The following is a 16,519-nucleotide window of genomic DNA, read 5'->3' on the forward strand; positions in this document are numbered from 1 at the left end:
ATTTGTTTTAACGGCAGAGTTCACAAATACGAATGAATACACCATCGGTCAAACATGCCTGTTATTTTATACAACTCGTTAATTTACTAAGAATTCGTATTCACAATCACTGCCGGCAATAGCCAATCACTGCCGGTAAATGTTCGAATTCGTAAAAAAAAGCAGTTTTCAAATAGACCTGCTTTATGGATGCGTATTCTGATAGGCATGCACGGATCAGTGAGATCCGTGCATGCTTATCTGTGGTAAGGGGTGTGAAAGAGTTAAAAATCACAGAAAAAAATTGTGTGGGGTCCCCCCTCCTATGTATAACCAGCCTCGGGCTCTTTGAGCCGGTCCTGGTTGTAAAAATACAGGGGGAAAAACGCGCAGGGTCCCCCCCATAACAACCAGCACCGGGCTCTGTGTCCGGTCCTGGTTCCAAAAATACGGGGGACAAAAGATGTAGGGGTCCCCCGTATTTTTTAAATCAGCACCGGGCTCCACTAGCCAGACAGATAATGCCACAGCTGGGGAACACTTTTATACTGGTCCCTGCGGCCGTGGCATTACCCCCCATCCCCCTAGTCACCAATGGCTGGGGTTCCCTGGAGGAGTGGGGACCGCTTAAATCAAGGTGTCCCCCCCTCCATGGACCCAAGGACCAGGGGTGAAGCCCGAGGCTGATAGCCTTTGTGTAAAAATAAAGAATATTGTTTTTTGTAGTAGAACTACAAGTCCCAGCAGGGCCGGCTCCAGGCCTACTAGCACCCTGAGTGAAAACATGTAAAAGCCCCCCCCCCCATTATGCGTGTGCGCTCCAGGAAAAGTGGGTGTGGCCTCTTGGAAAGTGGGCGTGGCCTCATAACTTCATATTATTAGACTATAAATAAATATGTTTTCACACCCCCTCTACGCACACAATTAGCAGCCTTACACATAACAGCCACAGTAGTGTTCCTTACACACAATGTCTCCAGTATAGTGTCAGATACACATAATGTCTCCAGTATAGTGCCAGATACACAATGTGCAGTGCCAGATAGACATGATATGCCCCCCAGCAGTGCCAGCTACACACAATATGCCCCCCAGCAGTGCCAGCTACACGATAGTGTTCACTTTTTAGGGCAGGGAGGGCACATTTTTAAGTTAGGAGGGCAAAATGATGTACATACTGTAATGCTTGGTGCTCATCCACCTACATGGTAAAGCATGGACAGTGCGCGCCGAAGGCGCGCAGCAAAAATTTAGGGCCGTTGCTTCGTGGGGAAGGTGCATGGCCACATAATAGTGGCAATTCGCATTACACCACACAGTAGTGCAGTTAATACACACTGCACCAGGTAGAACCTCCTAGACACTTTGCGCCAGGCAGAGCACGTTAGACACTTTGCGCCAGGCAGAGCACGTTAGACACTTTGCGCCAGGCAGAGCACGTTAGACACTTTGCGCCAGGCAGAGCACGTTAGACACTTTGCGCCAGGCAGAGCACGTTAGACACTTTGCGCCAGGCAGAGCACGTTAGACACTTTGCGCCAGGCAGAGCACGTTAGACACTTTGCCTAGCCACAGACGCCTAGCGGGAACACTACATGATATGCTCCCCAGCCGTGCCAGCTACACATGACATGCCCCCCAGCAGTGCCAGCAACACATGACATGCCCCCCAGCAATGCCAGATACATAAATGGCCACACAGTGCCAGATATGTAGATACAGAAAAGCCCCCACAGTGCTAGATAAATGCCCCCACAGTGCCAGATAAATGTCCCCACAGTGCCAGATAAATGCCCCCAGTGCCAGATAAATGCCCCCACAGTGCTACATAAATGCCCCCACAGTGCTACATAAATGTCCCCACAGTGCCAGATAAATGCCCCCACAGTGCCAAAATGTCCCCATAGTGCCAGATAAATGCCCCCACAGTGCCAGATAAATGCCCCCACAGTGCCAGATAAATGTCCCCACAGTGCCAGATAAATGCCCCCACAGTGCCAGATAAATGCCCCCACAGTGCCAGATAAATGCCCCCACAGTGCCAGATAAATGCCCCCACAGTGCCAGATAAATGCCCCCACAGTGCCAAAATGTCCCCATAGTGCCAGATAAATGCCCCCACAGTGCCAGATAAATGCCCCCACAGTGCCAGATAAATGTCCCCACAGTGCCAGATAAATGCCCTCACAGTGCCAGATAAATGCCCCCACAGTGCCAAAATGTCCCTATAGTGCCAGATAAATGCCCCCACAGTGCCAGATAAATGCCCCCACAGTGCCAGATAAATGTCCCCACAGTGCCAGATAAATGCCCCCACAGTGCCAGATAAATGTCCCCACAGTGCCAGATAAATGCCCCCACAGTGCCAGATAAATGCCCCCACAGCCACAGTGCCAGATAAATGTCCCCACAGTGCCAGATAAATGCCCACAGTGCCAGATAAATACCCCCAGTGCCAGATAAATGTCCCCACAGTGCCAGGTAAATGCCCACAGTGCCAGGTAAATGTCCCCACACTGCCAGATAAATGCCCCCACAGTGCCAGGTAAATGCCCACAGTGCCAGATAAATGTCCCCACAGTGCCAGATAAATGTCCCCAGTGCCAGGTAAATGCCCCCACAGTGCCAGGTAAATGCCCCCACAGTGCCAGATAAATGCCCCCAGTGCCAGATAAATGCCCCCAGTGCCAGATAAATGCCCCCAGTGCCACAGTGCCAGATAAATGTCCCCACAGTGCCAGGTAAATGCCCCCACAGTGCCAGATAAATGCCCCCAGTGCCACAGTGCCAGATAAATGTCCCCACGGTGCCAGATAAACGCCCCCACAGTGCCAGATAAATGCCCCCACAGTGCCAGATAAATGCCCCCACAGTGCCATCCATAAATGATTCACTCAGCCCCCCCCCCCCAAATACCTGCGGCGTTGGAGGGGGAGGAGTACTGCTGTCCGGGTGCGGCAGTGCAGGTCCGGGTGCGCTGGCGGTCTTGAGTGCGCTGTGCGGCGCCGGCGTCTGACGTTAGACACCGGCGCCGCTCAGCGCGTATAGCGCACTTAAGTCACACGATGCTGCAGAGCAGAGCCGGCTCCATGTTCGAATATGGCGGCGCCAGCGCGCGGCGCCCATTAAGGGTGGCGCCCTGCGCGGCCGCTCTATTCGAACATGCCTAGAGCCGGCCCTGAGTCCCAGCAAGCCTCCCCTGCAAGCTGGTACTTTGAGAACCACAAGTACCAGCATGTGGGGAAATAACGCGCCCGCTGGTACCTGTAGTTCTACAACAACAAAAATACCCCCAAAAAACCACAAGACACACTGTGAAAGTACAATCTTAATTACACACATTTACACACTCACATACTTACCTACATCCAACGCTGAGATTCACGTCCACTTGTCCAGTAGAATCCACGGGGTACCTTGAAAAATAAAATTATACTTACAACCAATCCAGTGTAGATCTGTCCTCTTCTTTCTCGACGTAATCCACGGACTTGTTTAAAATAATAAACCGAAAAACACAATTCACGCAACTAAAGGGGTTCCATGTTTACTCATGGAACCCCTTTCCCCGAATGGCGGGACCCCCCGTGACTTCTGTCAGTGAAGGTCCCAACAGCCAATTAGGGAGCGCCACGTCCCTAATCTACACTGGATTGGTTGTAAGTATAATTTTATTTTTCAAGGTACCCCGTGGATTCTACTGGACAAGTGATCGTGAATCTCAGCGTTGGATGTAGGTAAGTATGCGAGTGTGTAAGTGAATGTAATTAAAATTGTATTTTCACGGTGTGTCTTGTGGTTTTTTGGGGGGTATTTTTTTTTGTAGAACTACAGGTACCAGCGGGCCCGTTATTTCCCTGCATGCTGGTACTTGTGGTTCTCCAAGTACCAGCTTGCGGGGGTGGCTTGCTGGGACTTGTAGTTCTACTACAAAAACAATATTCTTTATTTTTACACAAAGGCTATCAGTCTCCCATCCACCGCCCATGGATGGAGGGGCGCGGGGGGGGGGGGGGGGGGGGAAGAGACAGCCTCGGGCTTCACCCCTGGTCCTTGGGTGCCTGGAGGGGGGTGGGGACCCCTTGATTTAAGGGGTCCCCACTTCTCCAGGGAACCCCAGCCAGGGGTGACTAGTTGGGGGGGGTAATGCCATGGCTGCAGGGACCAGTATAAAAGTGTCCCCCGGCTGTGGCATTATCTCTCTGGCTAGTGGAGCCCGGTGCTGGTTTAAAAAATACGGGGGACCCCTACATCTTTTGTCCCCGTGTTTTTAGAACCAGGACCGGACGCAGAGCCCGGTGCTGGTTGTTTAAATATGGGGGGACCCTACGCATTTCCCCCCCTGTATTTTTACAACCAGGACCATCTCAAAGAGCCCGAGGCTGGATATACAATGGAGGGGGGACCCCACGCAATTTTTTTTTCTATTTATAACACTTTCAACACTTATTATAATGTACACAATGAAGCCCTGCACGGATCTCACTGATCCGGTCGGGCTTCATTGTGTTAAGTTCGGCAGTGTTTTACTAATCACTCCCGTAAAACATTGCCTGACAATACGAATAGCATCGTCATCGGAAAACACAAATTACTTCAACTTGGAAGCTTAGTAAATAACATGAACAAAATTCAAAAAGTTGCAAAAAAACACGACCGATACTAATCGAGATGAAACTCCCACCAAATCGCAACAAATACGAACCTTAGTAAATATACCCCCAGATCTTAATGTCTATTTTAGCTTTATACAACGGACCTTCTGCCCAGGTGTTCGGTAATGGATTCCTGTCGGACACATTCCCTATTACTAATGGCAGACGCTAAGGGTGTCTCCTTTCACCCGTGATCTTTGATATGGCGAACCTACAGCTGTTAAGTTTAGACGATCTTCGGGCTTTCCTGGGGTTAAGATTGGTGGTCACGATCACAAGTTATGCTTCTTCGCTGACAACATCCTGCTCCTCATCACTGACCCCCTTTCTATTTTACAGTGTCTTCACAGTGTACTCGACAGTTTTAGTAATGCTTCCTATTATAAACTAAATACGACTAAAACTGATGCTCTTCCCATTAATCTACCTGATGCTCTTCTTTATTCTTTACACTCTCCATACCAATATAATTGGTGAACTGTTGCTATTCAATATTTGGGAATCCAGATCCCCCCATCTACAGCCTCTGTCTTCAAGATTAATTTTCCTCCCCTCATTGATCGTCTTTTGGCATTGACCTCTTCCTGGCTTTCTTGGCTTGGTCGCTTAGCAGCTTTTAAGATGTCTCTCCTCTCTAAACTCATGTATTTATTCCGAACTATTCCTTATATAGTGCCTAAAAAGTTTCTTGATAACGGAAAAGAATGGATCTACATTTATGTGTGGAAGGCACACTCCCCTAAATTAACTCAGTCTAGGATGATTTTGCCTCGCAAACGAGGTGGCCTAGCGTTACCTGATCTGGCTTTGTATCAAGAAGCGTGTCTTATAGCTCAACTTAAAAACTGGCTTTCTGTATCTTCTGCTCTGAGCTGGGTTAATTTAGAACTAACTAACTGCGTGGGCTACCTGATGGAAGATCTTCTGTGGACCCCTCAACGTATGTGTCCTGTTGCTTTGGCATCTCTCCCCTCTACATCCACTCGGGTGTGTGATAGGTTAGTTTCCTGTATTCTTGGCTATAAAACCCAATTTTGGGCTATTTCATTGTGTGCTATTGCTAAATAATTCCTAACCTTAATTTATCTAATTGGTACCTTTGTGGTATTCATCCCTAGGTAACCTTTTAGATGGCTCTGTTTTGCTCTCTTTCTCTCAAGTCCAGGAACATTTCTCCATCCCTCCTTCAGAACTATTTCATTTTTTTCAAATCCAACATTGGTTTAAGAGTTTACCGTGCCATAGAGGTTCTGTATGCTGTCTCTAGCCGTATTGGCACGCGTTTCTAAGTATTGCACGATATTTCCTTTTGGTATGGTGTTCTATTGGATCTACTACCTTACGTTAAATCGAATGCTCAATCTCGGTAGGAGAATGATCTGGATCTCTCTCTTTTAGACACCCAATGGGAGAAAATCTATACCACTTCTTGCCATATGTCCCGTTGCCTAAACCATTCTGAGAAGCACATAAAGCTGATGAATACTTTATATTTGACGCCAAATAGGCTACATACGATTTGGCCTTCGTGCTTAAAATTTTGTTGGCGGAATTGGGAGGAGGTGGGATGCGTGTATCATGTTTTCTGGTCCTGCCTTACTCTTCACAATTGTTGGGAGGAGGTTATCCTGTTAATTAACAAAGTTTTAAACCTCTCTCTTAGCCCTTCCCCGGCTTTGCTGCATATTTTCCCTGATGAGGTCCCTTCTCACTGTAGCTATGTATTAGGTCATATATGTATTGCGGCCCGTGCAGAGTCTTGGGAACAGCCCCCCCCCTCCTCCAATTATTAACGTTTTTCACCCTACCATGGAAACCAAATTTATGCATCTCCTCTAATGAAATGGTTTTTATGGCACGAATATGTAACTGAAGGTGATGGTGCCAGGTTTCTATCCCACCCCTCCCAGTCATGCCCACTTCAATTTAGTCTGAATGAAACTGACTCTGGCTGATGCTCTTTCACATTTAATGGCCCCTCCATGTAATTGGGAGTGAGTACCATGTGTTGGTTGGTTCTGTATATTTTTTTTCTTTCCTTTTTGCCATTGTTTCTGAATGTGCAATTGAACGTGCAATTATTTGCATTCCCTGTTGCCTGACCCGGTTTGTCCCTTCCCCCTCCTTTTCTTCTTTCTGTATCCCTTTACCATACATTTGTGTATGCTCTTTTCAATAAAAATGATTGATATTAAAAATAAACAACATTCTTCACTTTTTTAGATTGCATTATCTCATCCACAAAGCACTTTGTGCTAAAATCTCAGTCATAGCTGTAGACAAACAATATATTCAACAAATGCCAAGGTCTGTCCATCGCCTTTAGCATAGATGTGGCACAAACTATTGCAACGGCTGTAAATGCCGCGGATGACTTGACCACGGCTCTTGTGGGACACTATTGTTTTGCACCAATCACAATCATTCTGCAATCTATCTGGGTTCATTGCTCAAATATTTTCATCCTCAGCCATATAATAATAATAATAATAATGCTGACTACAAATGGACAGGTTATATGTACTGCATGGAATATAGGCTAAAATTGTATATTCTGTAATCCTCTCGCTTCTATCAACATAAACAATATTTGGAGATTTTCCCAGAACCATAAGGATACCGAAAAAAAGATAAAAATTGTATTGGTCCTACTGCCGACACAGACATAAGCCAGATTACTCTGAACACAACCCTGCCCCACCTGAATGACAGCGCCAGGTTTGTAGATGGAGGTTTCCTGTTTCCACACAGTGGGGGTCATTCCGAGTTGATCGCTCGCTAGCAGTTTTTAGCAGCCGTGAAAACGCTATGCCGCCGCCCACTGGGAGTGTATTTTAGCTTAGCAGAAGTGCGAACGACTGTATCGCAGAGCGGCTACAAAGTTTTTTTTGGGCAGTTTCAGAGTAGCTCAAAACCTACTCAGCGCTTGCGATCACTTCAGACTGTTCAGTCCCTGTTTTGACGTCACAAACCCGTCCAGCGTTCGCCCAGCCACGCCTGCGTTTTTACTGGCACACCTGCGTTTTTCCGAACACTCCCTAAAAACGGTCAGTTGACACCCAGAAACGCCCACTTAATGTCAATCACTCTGTGGCAACAAGTGCGACTGAAAAGCATCGCAAGACCCTGTGTGAAACTACAACGTTCGTTGTGCCCGTACGTCGCGCGTGCGCACTGCGCCGCATACGCATGCTCAGAACTGCCGGTTTTTAGCCTGATCGCTGCGCTGCGAACAAATGCAGCTAGCGATCAACTCGGAATGACCCCCAGAGTACAGATGTGTCCTGATACATCATTGCTGCAGTTGCGCCAAATGGCCCCTCTTGGTGTACAGGTTGCCAAAAATGTGTCTTCATCGCAACGCAATGCGACTATGATGCACCAGGAGACTGTGCTGATTAATGTGATATACGGCACTCGTATATCTGTGTGCGATTGCGTCTCTGAATCTGTACACAAAAAGCTACAATGCAGCAACCGCAGCTTTTTTCCAATACATGTTTAGTCGTGCTCCGTATACAGTCACTCAGTCATACACACAATACACAAGTGTCATATCAAATTAATCAACACAGTCTCCTGGTACGTCCTAGTCACATTGTGTTGTGACTAAGATGCTAGCAGTGTTAGCTGGCGGCTCACTCACGTCAGGCATCTCATGCTGTGTGGCCTACGGAGGCTAGATGTCTGGGGATGCATCTGTAAAGGCATCTAGGAGGCGTTGGCATGCACGCTAAGTTTAGTGAGAATGGGCTAAAGACGTGTCAACAGAACTGCGAAGATCTGTGTACACAGATATCTCTGCTACAGATGTGCTCTGATAACGACGACAGATATGAAACCTGGCATAGATATAGTGTAGGGGCAGTGCAGTTGTGCAGATGCATATAACGCAACATATGGGTGAACATCTGCATTTTGGGTGCACGCAATTCGGGTATTATTATAGTGGACTTGCTCTACATCAGCCTCATTAGAGTCAGCTATTCTGTGGCCTCAGATACACAAGAGAATACAGCCTAGGAAGTAGTGATAAAATAAGGATGAGGCCAGGGTAGTGATAACGAGATAAAGAACATGATTGGCCGCAGTTTCCTATAGGCTGTCCGAATACAGCGACCTGTCCTGTTTCCCTGCTACCTAAAAGCTGCCTTTTCCCTGGTCTCCCTTGTCAATGTTGTTTCTAGGATTGCAGATCTGTAACAATTGCACCACTCTCTGGGAGAGATTTAATTGCTTTCTTATGCCCGTAGCTCCAGTCTAAAGCATTGGGCAATACTCAATAGCTTGTGCCACCGGCCCTCCACTACTTATCGAGCACGTTGTGCTCAAATGCATGGGTGTACAAGCATAAAGTATGGTGTGTGATGTGTGTAGGAGCCCAAGAGCCTGACTTTGGCCAAGTTTCTGCTCGCCAGCTCAGGTCGGTGTGAGCAGAAATAAGGGGCACCTGTCGCACTCACGCTCAGATACTCATTCACACATTGGTTATCTTAAGTTACATTTCTAGTGTCCCAATGTCACAATATTCAGTATGTGCCGTAATGCATACTATGTATTGGGAGTATGCACAAATGTTTTTATTGTAAGCTAAATGTAACAGAGCTGTCCATTCAATATATGTCACCTCCCTAATATACACAACACAGGTAACACTTATAATCACTTTTCGGGACCTACCCTGTCTGTTGGACTGGTGTAGTAGAATTTTTATGTGCAGGAGAAAATGTTCCACCACCTCCACCGCCCACTCCGAGTTTCCCTGATGGTATCCCTAAATAAAACATAACACACATGCAATAGTAAGATGGATGGAGAACAATAATCTACCTATGGATTTGTCAAAGGATCAATAAACATGAATCAATAAAGTTTTTGTTATTAATGCCTTGCTCCAAAACAGCCGCTACTGTACAACGTTTCATAATGAAATAGATCTGAGGGGCCTACTTGACTTTCTCTTTGACCAGTCGTTGTGAAGGCTACACTCTAAGGGATATATTTTCTAATGCTTCTTAAACAGAGAATTGGTGATGTTACCCATAGCAACTAATCAGATGCTGTTTATTAATAAAAGGCAACAGAGAAATGATAAAAAGCCTCTGATTGGTTGTTATCGGCAACATCACCAATTCTCTGTTTTAGAAGCTTTAGTAAATTTACCCCTAAGGATATCATTCAGATACAGAGGTATAACTTGGGCTTACCAATCGCTGACAACGCTACATTTTTGTACGCAATTGGCGCACCAGAGCATCTCTGTACAAATAATAACAGCTGCGGCATTAGCATATTTCGCAGATTCACTGCTTACAGATCGCCATAGCGACAGTATTTGTGTCCGCCTCTAAATTAGGCTCTGTCTGTCCAGTACTAATGCCAGTATACAGAGCCCTGGGCCCATCAAATTCTGAATACACATAACCCCTGTGCCTAGCACGATCATGCAAATATACATATACCTGGCCTAGCTTATGCCCAAGAGTCTCATATCTATTATGCACATTTTCTTTTCCAGGGCTCGCCTATCAGCCCATCTCTGCAGATAAACCTACCAGCACTGATAAGAGGTCTCTCCATTCCACCATAGAGAAGACTGGTAAGCCAGTGTGAGAGGCCATGGATAGGAGTCCCAGCTGTCAGCGAGAGTGTAGCAGTTTCTTATAGAAAACCACTGTGGATTTCCCTGTACTGCCACAATAACAATTTCAACCACTGAAACCATTATACCTCTTTCAGATCTCCAATGCCGGATCCCACCCGGGAATTGGAAATGGGTCCTTCCCGGGTGGGATTCCGCATTGGAGCCTCTGCGCTGGCTTTCCGACCCAGCAATATGCCGGGTCGGTTGCCATAGCGGCGGGGCAGCGGGGGTGAAGGAGGTGCTGGGAGATTAGCTCATCTCCGCTCAGCCTCTCCCTACGTAGTAAACGGGTCCCGGGTCTCATTGACCCGGGAATCCGTTTACGCTGCCACTGACTCGGTATTCAACCTGGGAATAACCCTTCTTATTACCCGTGTTGAATTACCGGGTCAGGCGACCCGGGAATTCTCATGGGGCCCTTTCACATCGCACACTGACCCGTGTTGACCCGGCATCGATACCGGGTTATTTTTGCGATGTGAAAGGGGTATTTCCACTAATTTCCACGGTAGAACTAATAGTTAAAGAAAGTAATGCTCTTATACTGGTACCCACATTCTGTCAGCTGGCACCTGCTTGGGTGGCAGTGTACACAAGCCACCAGGAGTGCCAGGACTATATATAAAAAGCTACAAAAAAAGGGGGTTACCAATTAAGGCTCTATACAGGTGCTGATATGGTGTGTTTGTACCAAGCAACTACTTAATGGAGATAGTCAGTCTCCTACACATATACAAGAAACAGCAATCTAAAGTAGCGCTGATATACAAGATACGTATATAAAATTTAAAACAAAATAAAATAATATATTACTTGGACAAATATAGATACGTATTACATTAAAAAGCATAAAATACATATCAGTGGTGTTTCTCACAAAAACAAAAATCATATAATGATTATTTGAGCAGACCTCACCCATAATCCCTTCTGTCAGTTCGGAAACTGGTTCAGGACGGATTTTCGTCTAGGCGAAAAATGCAGAAGGGGTGGACAACACGTTGATCGGCGAATCCACGTGTTTTCCGTTGGAAACGCGGGCCATTTCCGCCAATTTTGATTCATTTTTTTGACAATGCCTTTTGCCAACGCCTTGAAAAAAAAGGTAAAAAGGCATTGGCGAAAATGCCTTCAAAATGGATGAAAGCTGCCCGCAATTGAATACTCAGTGGGGCGAATTCTTTAGCTCCAAAATGATCGGAGCTAACTGCATACCCCCCTAAGCCTATTGTGAACCATATCCAGTTGAATGAACAGTAAGGTTGGTCGACACCGCAGATATTTGAGTATTCTAAGCAAGCATTTATTCATCTACGCCTAGGAGATTATCCCTCTAGTGGCGATATACCCCATTGTTTGGCCAAATTCCAATATATACCTCCATCGGACCCAGAAGGATATATAGGAACAGGCTTACATCAAGATCGTTTACGGACTACTCGTATGTATGAACATTTATATGGGTGATGTATCTACTCAAATAAACATTATATGATTTATTTATTTATTTTTTATTATTATGAGAAACACCAATATATGAATTTTATGTTGTTGTTTTTTATATTAACTACGGGTTTAGTATGAAATACCTACAATCAAAATCCTGACAGTCAAAATCCCGACAACAATTGACCGATGGTCAAAATCCCATCAAGATCAAAATCCCGACATTAAAAATATTGACAAGGTCAAAATACCGACATTTAAAACTGTTGACAGGTCAAAAAGTCTACACAAGTTTTTCATTGTTTGATGTGTATATTGACATAGGTTGACATGGACACCGTATAAGTGTACTGCTGTGCTCGCCATGCTTCGGGGACGGTGCCCCACTGTGCTCGGCACACTATTATATTTCTCCTCTAGGTCCACTGGAATGGTAAGGTATGAGAAGTCGTTTTCAATGAAAAACTCATGTCAAATTTTTGACCTGTTGACATGTTAAATGTCGGTATTTTGATCTTGTCAGTATTCTAAATGTCGGTATTTTGACGGCAGGTAAATTAAATACATATCTATATTCATCCAAGTGATATATGATGTTTTACATTTTATACACCTATGTTGTATATCAGCGCAACTTTATAAAAAGTAATTAATTAATTATTTGGTACTGTATACCTGTGTCCAACTCAGACTAGATGATTCTGATACTGCAGCATTGTTCAAACAAGGTATGGTTCAATTAAAATGGTCTACAGTAAATAGGTCAACCCCAAATGGTCAACATGAAAAAGGTTAACAGGGACAAAAGTTTGACAGGAAAAAGGTAAACAGTAGAAAAGGTCAACAGGGTCAAAAGGTCGAAACATTTTTTTTTTTTTACTTTTTACCCACCAATAACCTCCATCAGTGTACTGCTTCGCTTGCCACGCTTCGTACAAGGTGCCTCATACTACTACCGCTGCGCCCGAGACAGGTTACTGTTCCCAATTGTAGTCCACGTGGATGGTAATGGATGAAATAGATGAAAAAAGTTTTTAAAAAAGAGCCTGTGTCAACAATTGGCATGTCGACCTTTTGTACTGTCTACCTTTTACATGTCTACCTAATGCATGTCAACCATCTGCGGTCGACCTATTGACTGCAGACCTTTTTCATGTAACTCTATCAGCAGGATACCGTTCAAATGCTATGGGTGTAATAGATAGCTATGATCATGGTAAGTAAATGTATAAAACTGCATACCTGTAGGTGATTTACCAAAATTAGGTGGTTGTGGCAAGCGTGTATTTGCCGAGGACACGGATGCAGGAGAATTAGTCTTCTTAAGTGTGAGAGGCTTCTGCTACAAAGAAATAGTTACAATTGTTATGTACATAAACACAAGCACAATTAGTTAAGCAGATAATGTAGTCCACCAAAGATGTTTGCTACTAGTTTTTTTCAATGGTGAGAAATATACGTTATGGTAAGAACTTACCGTTGATAGTGGTATTTCTCCTAGGTCCACAGGTTCCACAGGATAACAATGGGATATGATGGAGCGACAGTGAATTGGCACCAAACGATCAAAAGCTTTCAGGCCTCCCAGGATGCAACGGGTCCGTCCATATATCCCTGCCCACTGGCTCAGGCAAATCAGTTGTATTCCAAAGCAACAGGCAGGAGCATCATGTAGAGCCCTAATCAGGCGAGGAGAACACACATGCACACCCTTGCGTACAAGAAGGAAGAGGTTAGTGAGTAGAAGGATCCTCAAATCAGGTGCGTCAGGGTGGGATCCATGTGGAACCTGTGGACTTAGGAGAAATACCTTTATCAACGGTAAGTTCTTACCATAACGTATATTTCTCCGGCAGGGTCCACAGGTTATCCACAGGATAACAATGGGATTTCCCAAAGCAATTTAGTGGTGGGGACACTCCTAATTGGACAGGAGAACCTTGCGCCCGAATTTAGCGCCATGAGAGGCAAAAGTATCCAAAGCATAATGTCTAATGAATGTGTTAATGGAAGACCATGTGGCTGCCTTACATATCTGTTCTGCTGAAGTACCATGTTGTGCTGCCCATGAAGGACCTACCTTACGAGTAAAGTGAGCAGAGACATTAGCTGGAACAGGGAGATCAGCTTGAGAGTATGCTTCTGAAATCATCATTAAAAGCCATCTTGCCAGCGTCTGTTTAGTAGCATACCATCCTCTCTTGTGAAATCCGTATAGAATGAAGAGAGAATCTGTCTTTCTGATGGCACTGGTACGATCCACATAGATCCTTAATGCCCGGACCACGTCCAGCGACGCATCTCCCGCAGAGAGTCCAGATACCTGAAAAGCCAGGACTACAATTTCTTCATTAAGGTGAAATTTAGACACCACCTTAGGAAGATACCCAGACCTAGTCCTAAGAACTGCTTTATCTGGATAAAAAAATCAGAAAAGGGGAACGGCATGACAGCGCTCCTAAATCTGACCCTTCTAGCTGATGACATAGTCAGTAGAAAGAGAACTTTAGCTGTCAACCATTTAAGATCCACTTTATTAAGTGGTTCAAAACGGAGCAACTTGCAGAGCCTTGAGGACTAGATGCTGTAGGATGAACAAAAGGAGGTTGAATGTGCAGCATTCCCTGGAAAAAAAGTACGCACATCATGTAAATTGGCAATTTTCTTCTGGAACCATACAGTCAATGCTGATACTTGAACTCTCAAGGAAGCCACCTTCAAACCTTTAACCATTCCTGCCTGAAGGAAAGCTAGGACCCTGGAAACTCTGGAGGATTTCGGGTCCATACTTCTCTCACTGCACCAATGAATATAGGCCTGCCATATTCTGTGATAAATACGAGCTGAGGAGGGTTTCCTTGCTCTGAGCATTGTTTGAATTATCTGTTGTGAGAATCCTCTTGACTTCAGGATAGAGGTTTCAAGAGCCACGCCGTCAACGATAGTCGATCCAGATGCCTGTGGTAACAAGGACCCTGCATTAGTAGATATGGACGTTGAGGGAGAAGAAGTGGAGCATCCATAGACTGTGTACCAATGCCTTCGGGGCCAAGCCGGAGCTATTAGAATCACGGCACCCTTTGCTTGCTTTATTTTCCTCATCACCCTGGGTAACAGGGGGATCGGGGGAAACAGATATGCCAGATGAAAGTCCCATTTCACTGACAAGGCGTCTACAAAGATCACTTTGGTATCCTTTGTTCTTGACCCGTATGCGGGCACTTTGTTGTTCAGACGGGACGCCATGAGATCTATCTCTGACAATCCCCACTTGTCTACTAGAGTCTGAAAGACCTCCGGGTGTAGAGCCCATTCGCTTGCCTGAATGGCGTTTCGACTGAGAAAGTCCGCTTCCCAGTTGAGGACTCCCGGAACTAATACTGCGGACAAGGCTGGGAGATGGAGTTCTGCCCACTTTAGAATGTGACTTACCTTCTTCACTGCTGTTTGGCTGCGGGTTCCTCCCTCATGGTTGAGGTACGCTACTGCCGTTGCATTGTCCGAGCGGATCTGGACTGGTTTTCCTTGAAGAGTGTCCTTTGCCTGAATCAGTGCCATGTATATGGCCCGAGTTCTAACAGATTCATTGGCAGGCAACTTTCTTCTGAGTTCCATTGTCCCTGGAACCATAATTCTCTGGACAATGCTCCCCAGCCCTGAAGACTGGCATCTGTTGTCAGGATCTCCCAATCTGATATCCAAAAGGATCTCCCTTTGTCTAGATGGGATGTCTGTAGCCACCAGGCTAACAACTTTCTTACCTTTACTGGAATTACCATCGTCTGTTTCTTTATTGTCTGATGTACTCCATTCCATCTGGCCAGAATCAGACGCTGCAGAGGCCTCGAGTGGAATTGCCCATACTCCACCATGTTGCTGCGTGAATTTATACTGTTTGACTGTGTAACAACTCCTGAATCTGACTGTACCTTGGATATCTTGTTCCGAGGTAAAAATACCTTCTGCAGACTTGAATCCAGTACAGCCCCCAAACGCGTCATACGTTGTGACGGAACCAGAGACGACTTTGCTCAATTTATGAGCCACCCATGCCTCTGCAGACATGTTATTGTCTGTTGGAGATGGCACAGGAGCCATTCCTACGATTGTGCCAGGATTAAAAGGTCGTTGAGGTATGGAAAAATTATTATCCACTGTTTGTGGAGATAAGCTGCCATCACCACCATGATCTTGGTAAAAATCCTGGGGGCTGTGGCTAACCCAAAGGACAGGGCCTGGAACTGAAAATGCTGCTGGAGGATGATGAACCTGAGATAACACTGATGGGACAGTGCTAAAGGAACATGTAGGTATGCATCCTGAATATCCAGGGATACCATATAATCCCCTGGTTCCATGGCCTAAACTATGGAGCATAATGTCTCCATGTGGAACCTTGGTACCCAAATGTATTTGTTTAGCATTTTGAGATTAAGAATGGGTCGAAAAGACCCATTTGGCTTCTGAACCAAAACCAGGTTGGAGTAAAAACCCTGTCCCCATTGTGCAGGGGGTACTGGAACGACTACTCCTGACTGAAGTAATTTCTAAACTGCTTCTTGCAAGGCCCTTGCCTTTGCCTCCACCCGAGACGGGCTGGTGCATTAGAACCTTTGAGGAGGATGCTTCTTGAAGGGGAAAACATAACCTAGAGATACTGCTTCTTGCACCCGGGCATCTGTTGTAGACTACCGCCAAATCTGTGCAAACTGAAGAAGCCGGCCCCCTACCTTGGGGTCCCCCAGGGGGAGGCCCGCACCATCAGGCTGATGGCTTATCTTCTGGTTTGGAAGCT

General features: G+C 45.7%; 1 protein-coding gene across 2 annotated transcripts in view; it reads right to left on the bottom strand.

Moving 5' to 3' along the window:
- ZC2HC1A (zinc finger C2HC-type containing 1A) overlaps positions 1-16,519 on the bottom strand; it is a 196,109-nt gene that overhangs the window by 67,357 nt on the left and 112,233 nt on the right. Inside the window, exons 6-7 of one of the 2 annotated variants that reach the window (XM_063923943.1) lie at positions 12,967-13,063; positions 9,315-9,408 (exon numbers count right to left, since the gene is read on the bottom strand). In XM_063923943.1, coding sequence (XP_063780013.1) covers positions 9,315-9,408; positions 12,967-13,063 — 191 coding nt within the window. Of the gene's footprint in view, positions 1-9,314; positions 9,409-12,966; positions 13,067-16,519 lie in introns of both variants that reach the window. The other variant, XM_063923942.1, reaches the window with a different exon arrangement.

Source organism: Pseudophryne corroboree, chromosome 5, assembly GCF_028390025.1.
Source record: "Pseudophryne corroboree isolate aPseCor3 chromosome 5, aPseCor3.hap2, whole genome shotgun sequence".
Lineage (NCBI taxonomy): Eukaryota > Metazoa > Chordata > Amphibia > Anura > Myobatrachidae > Pseudophryne > Pseudophryne corroboree.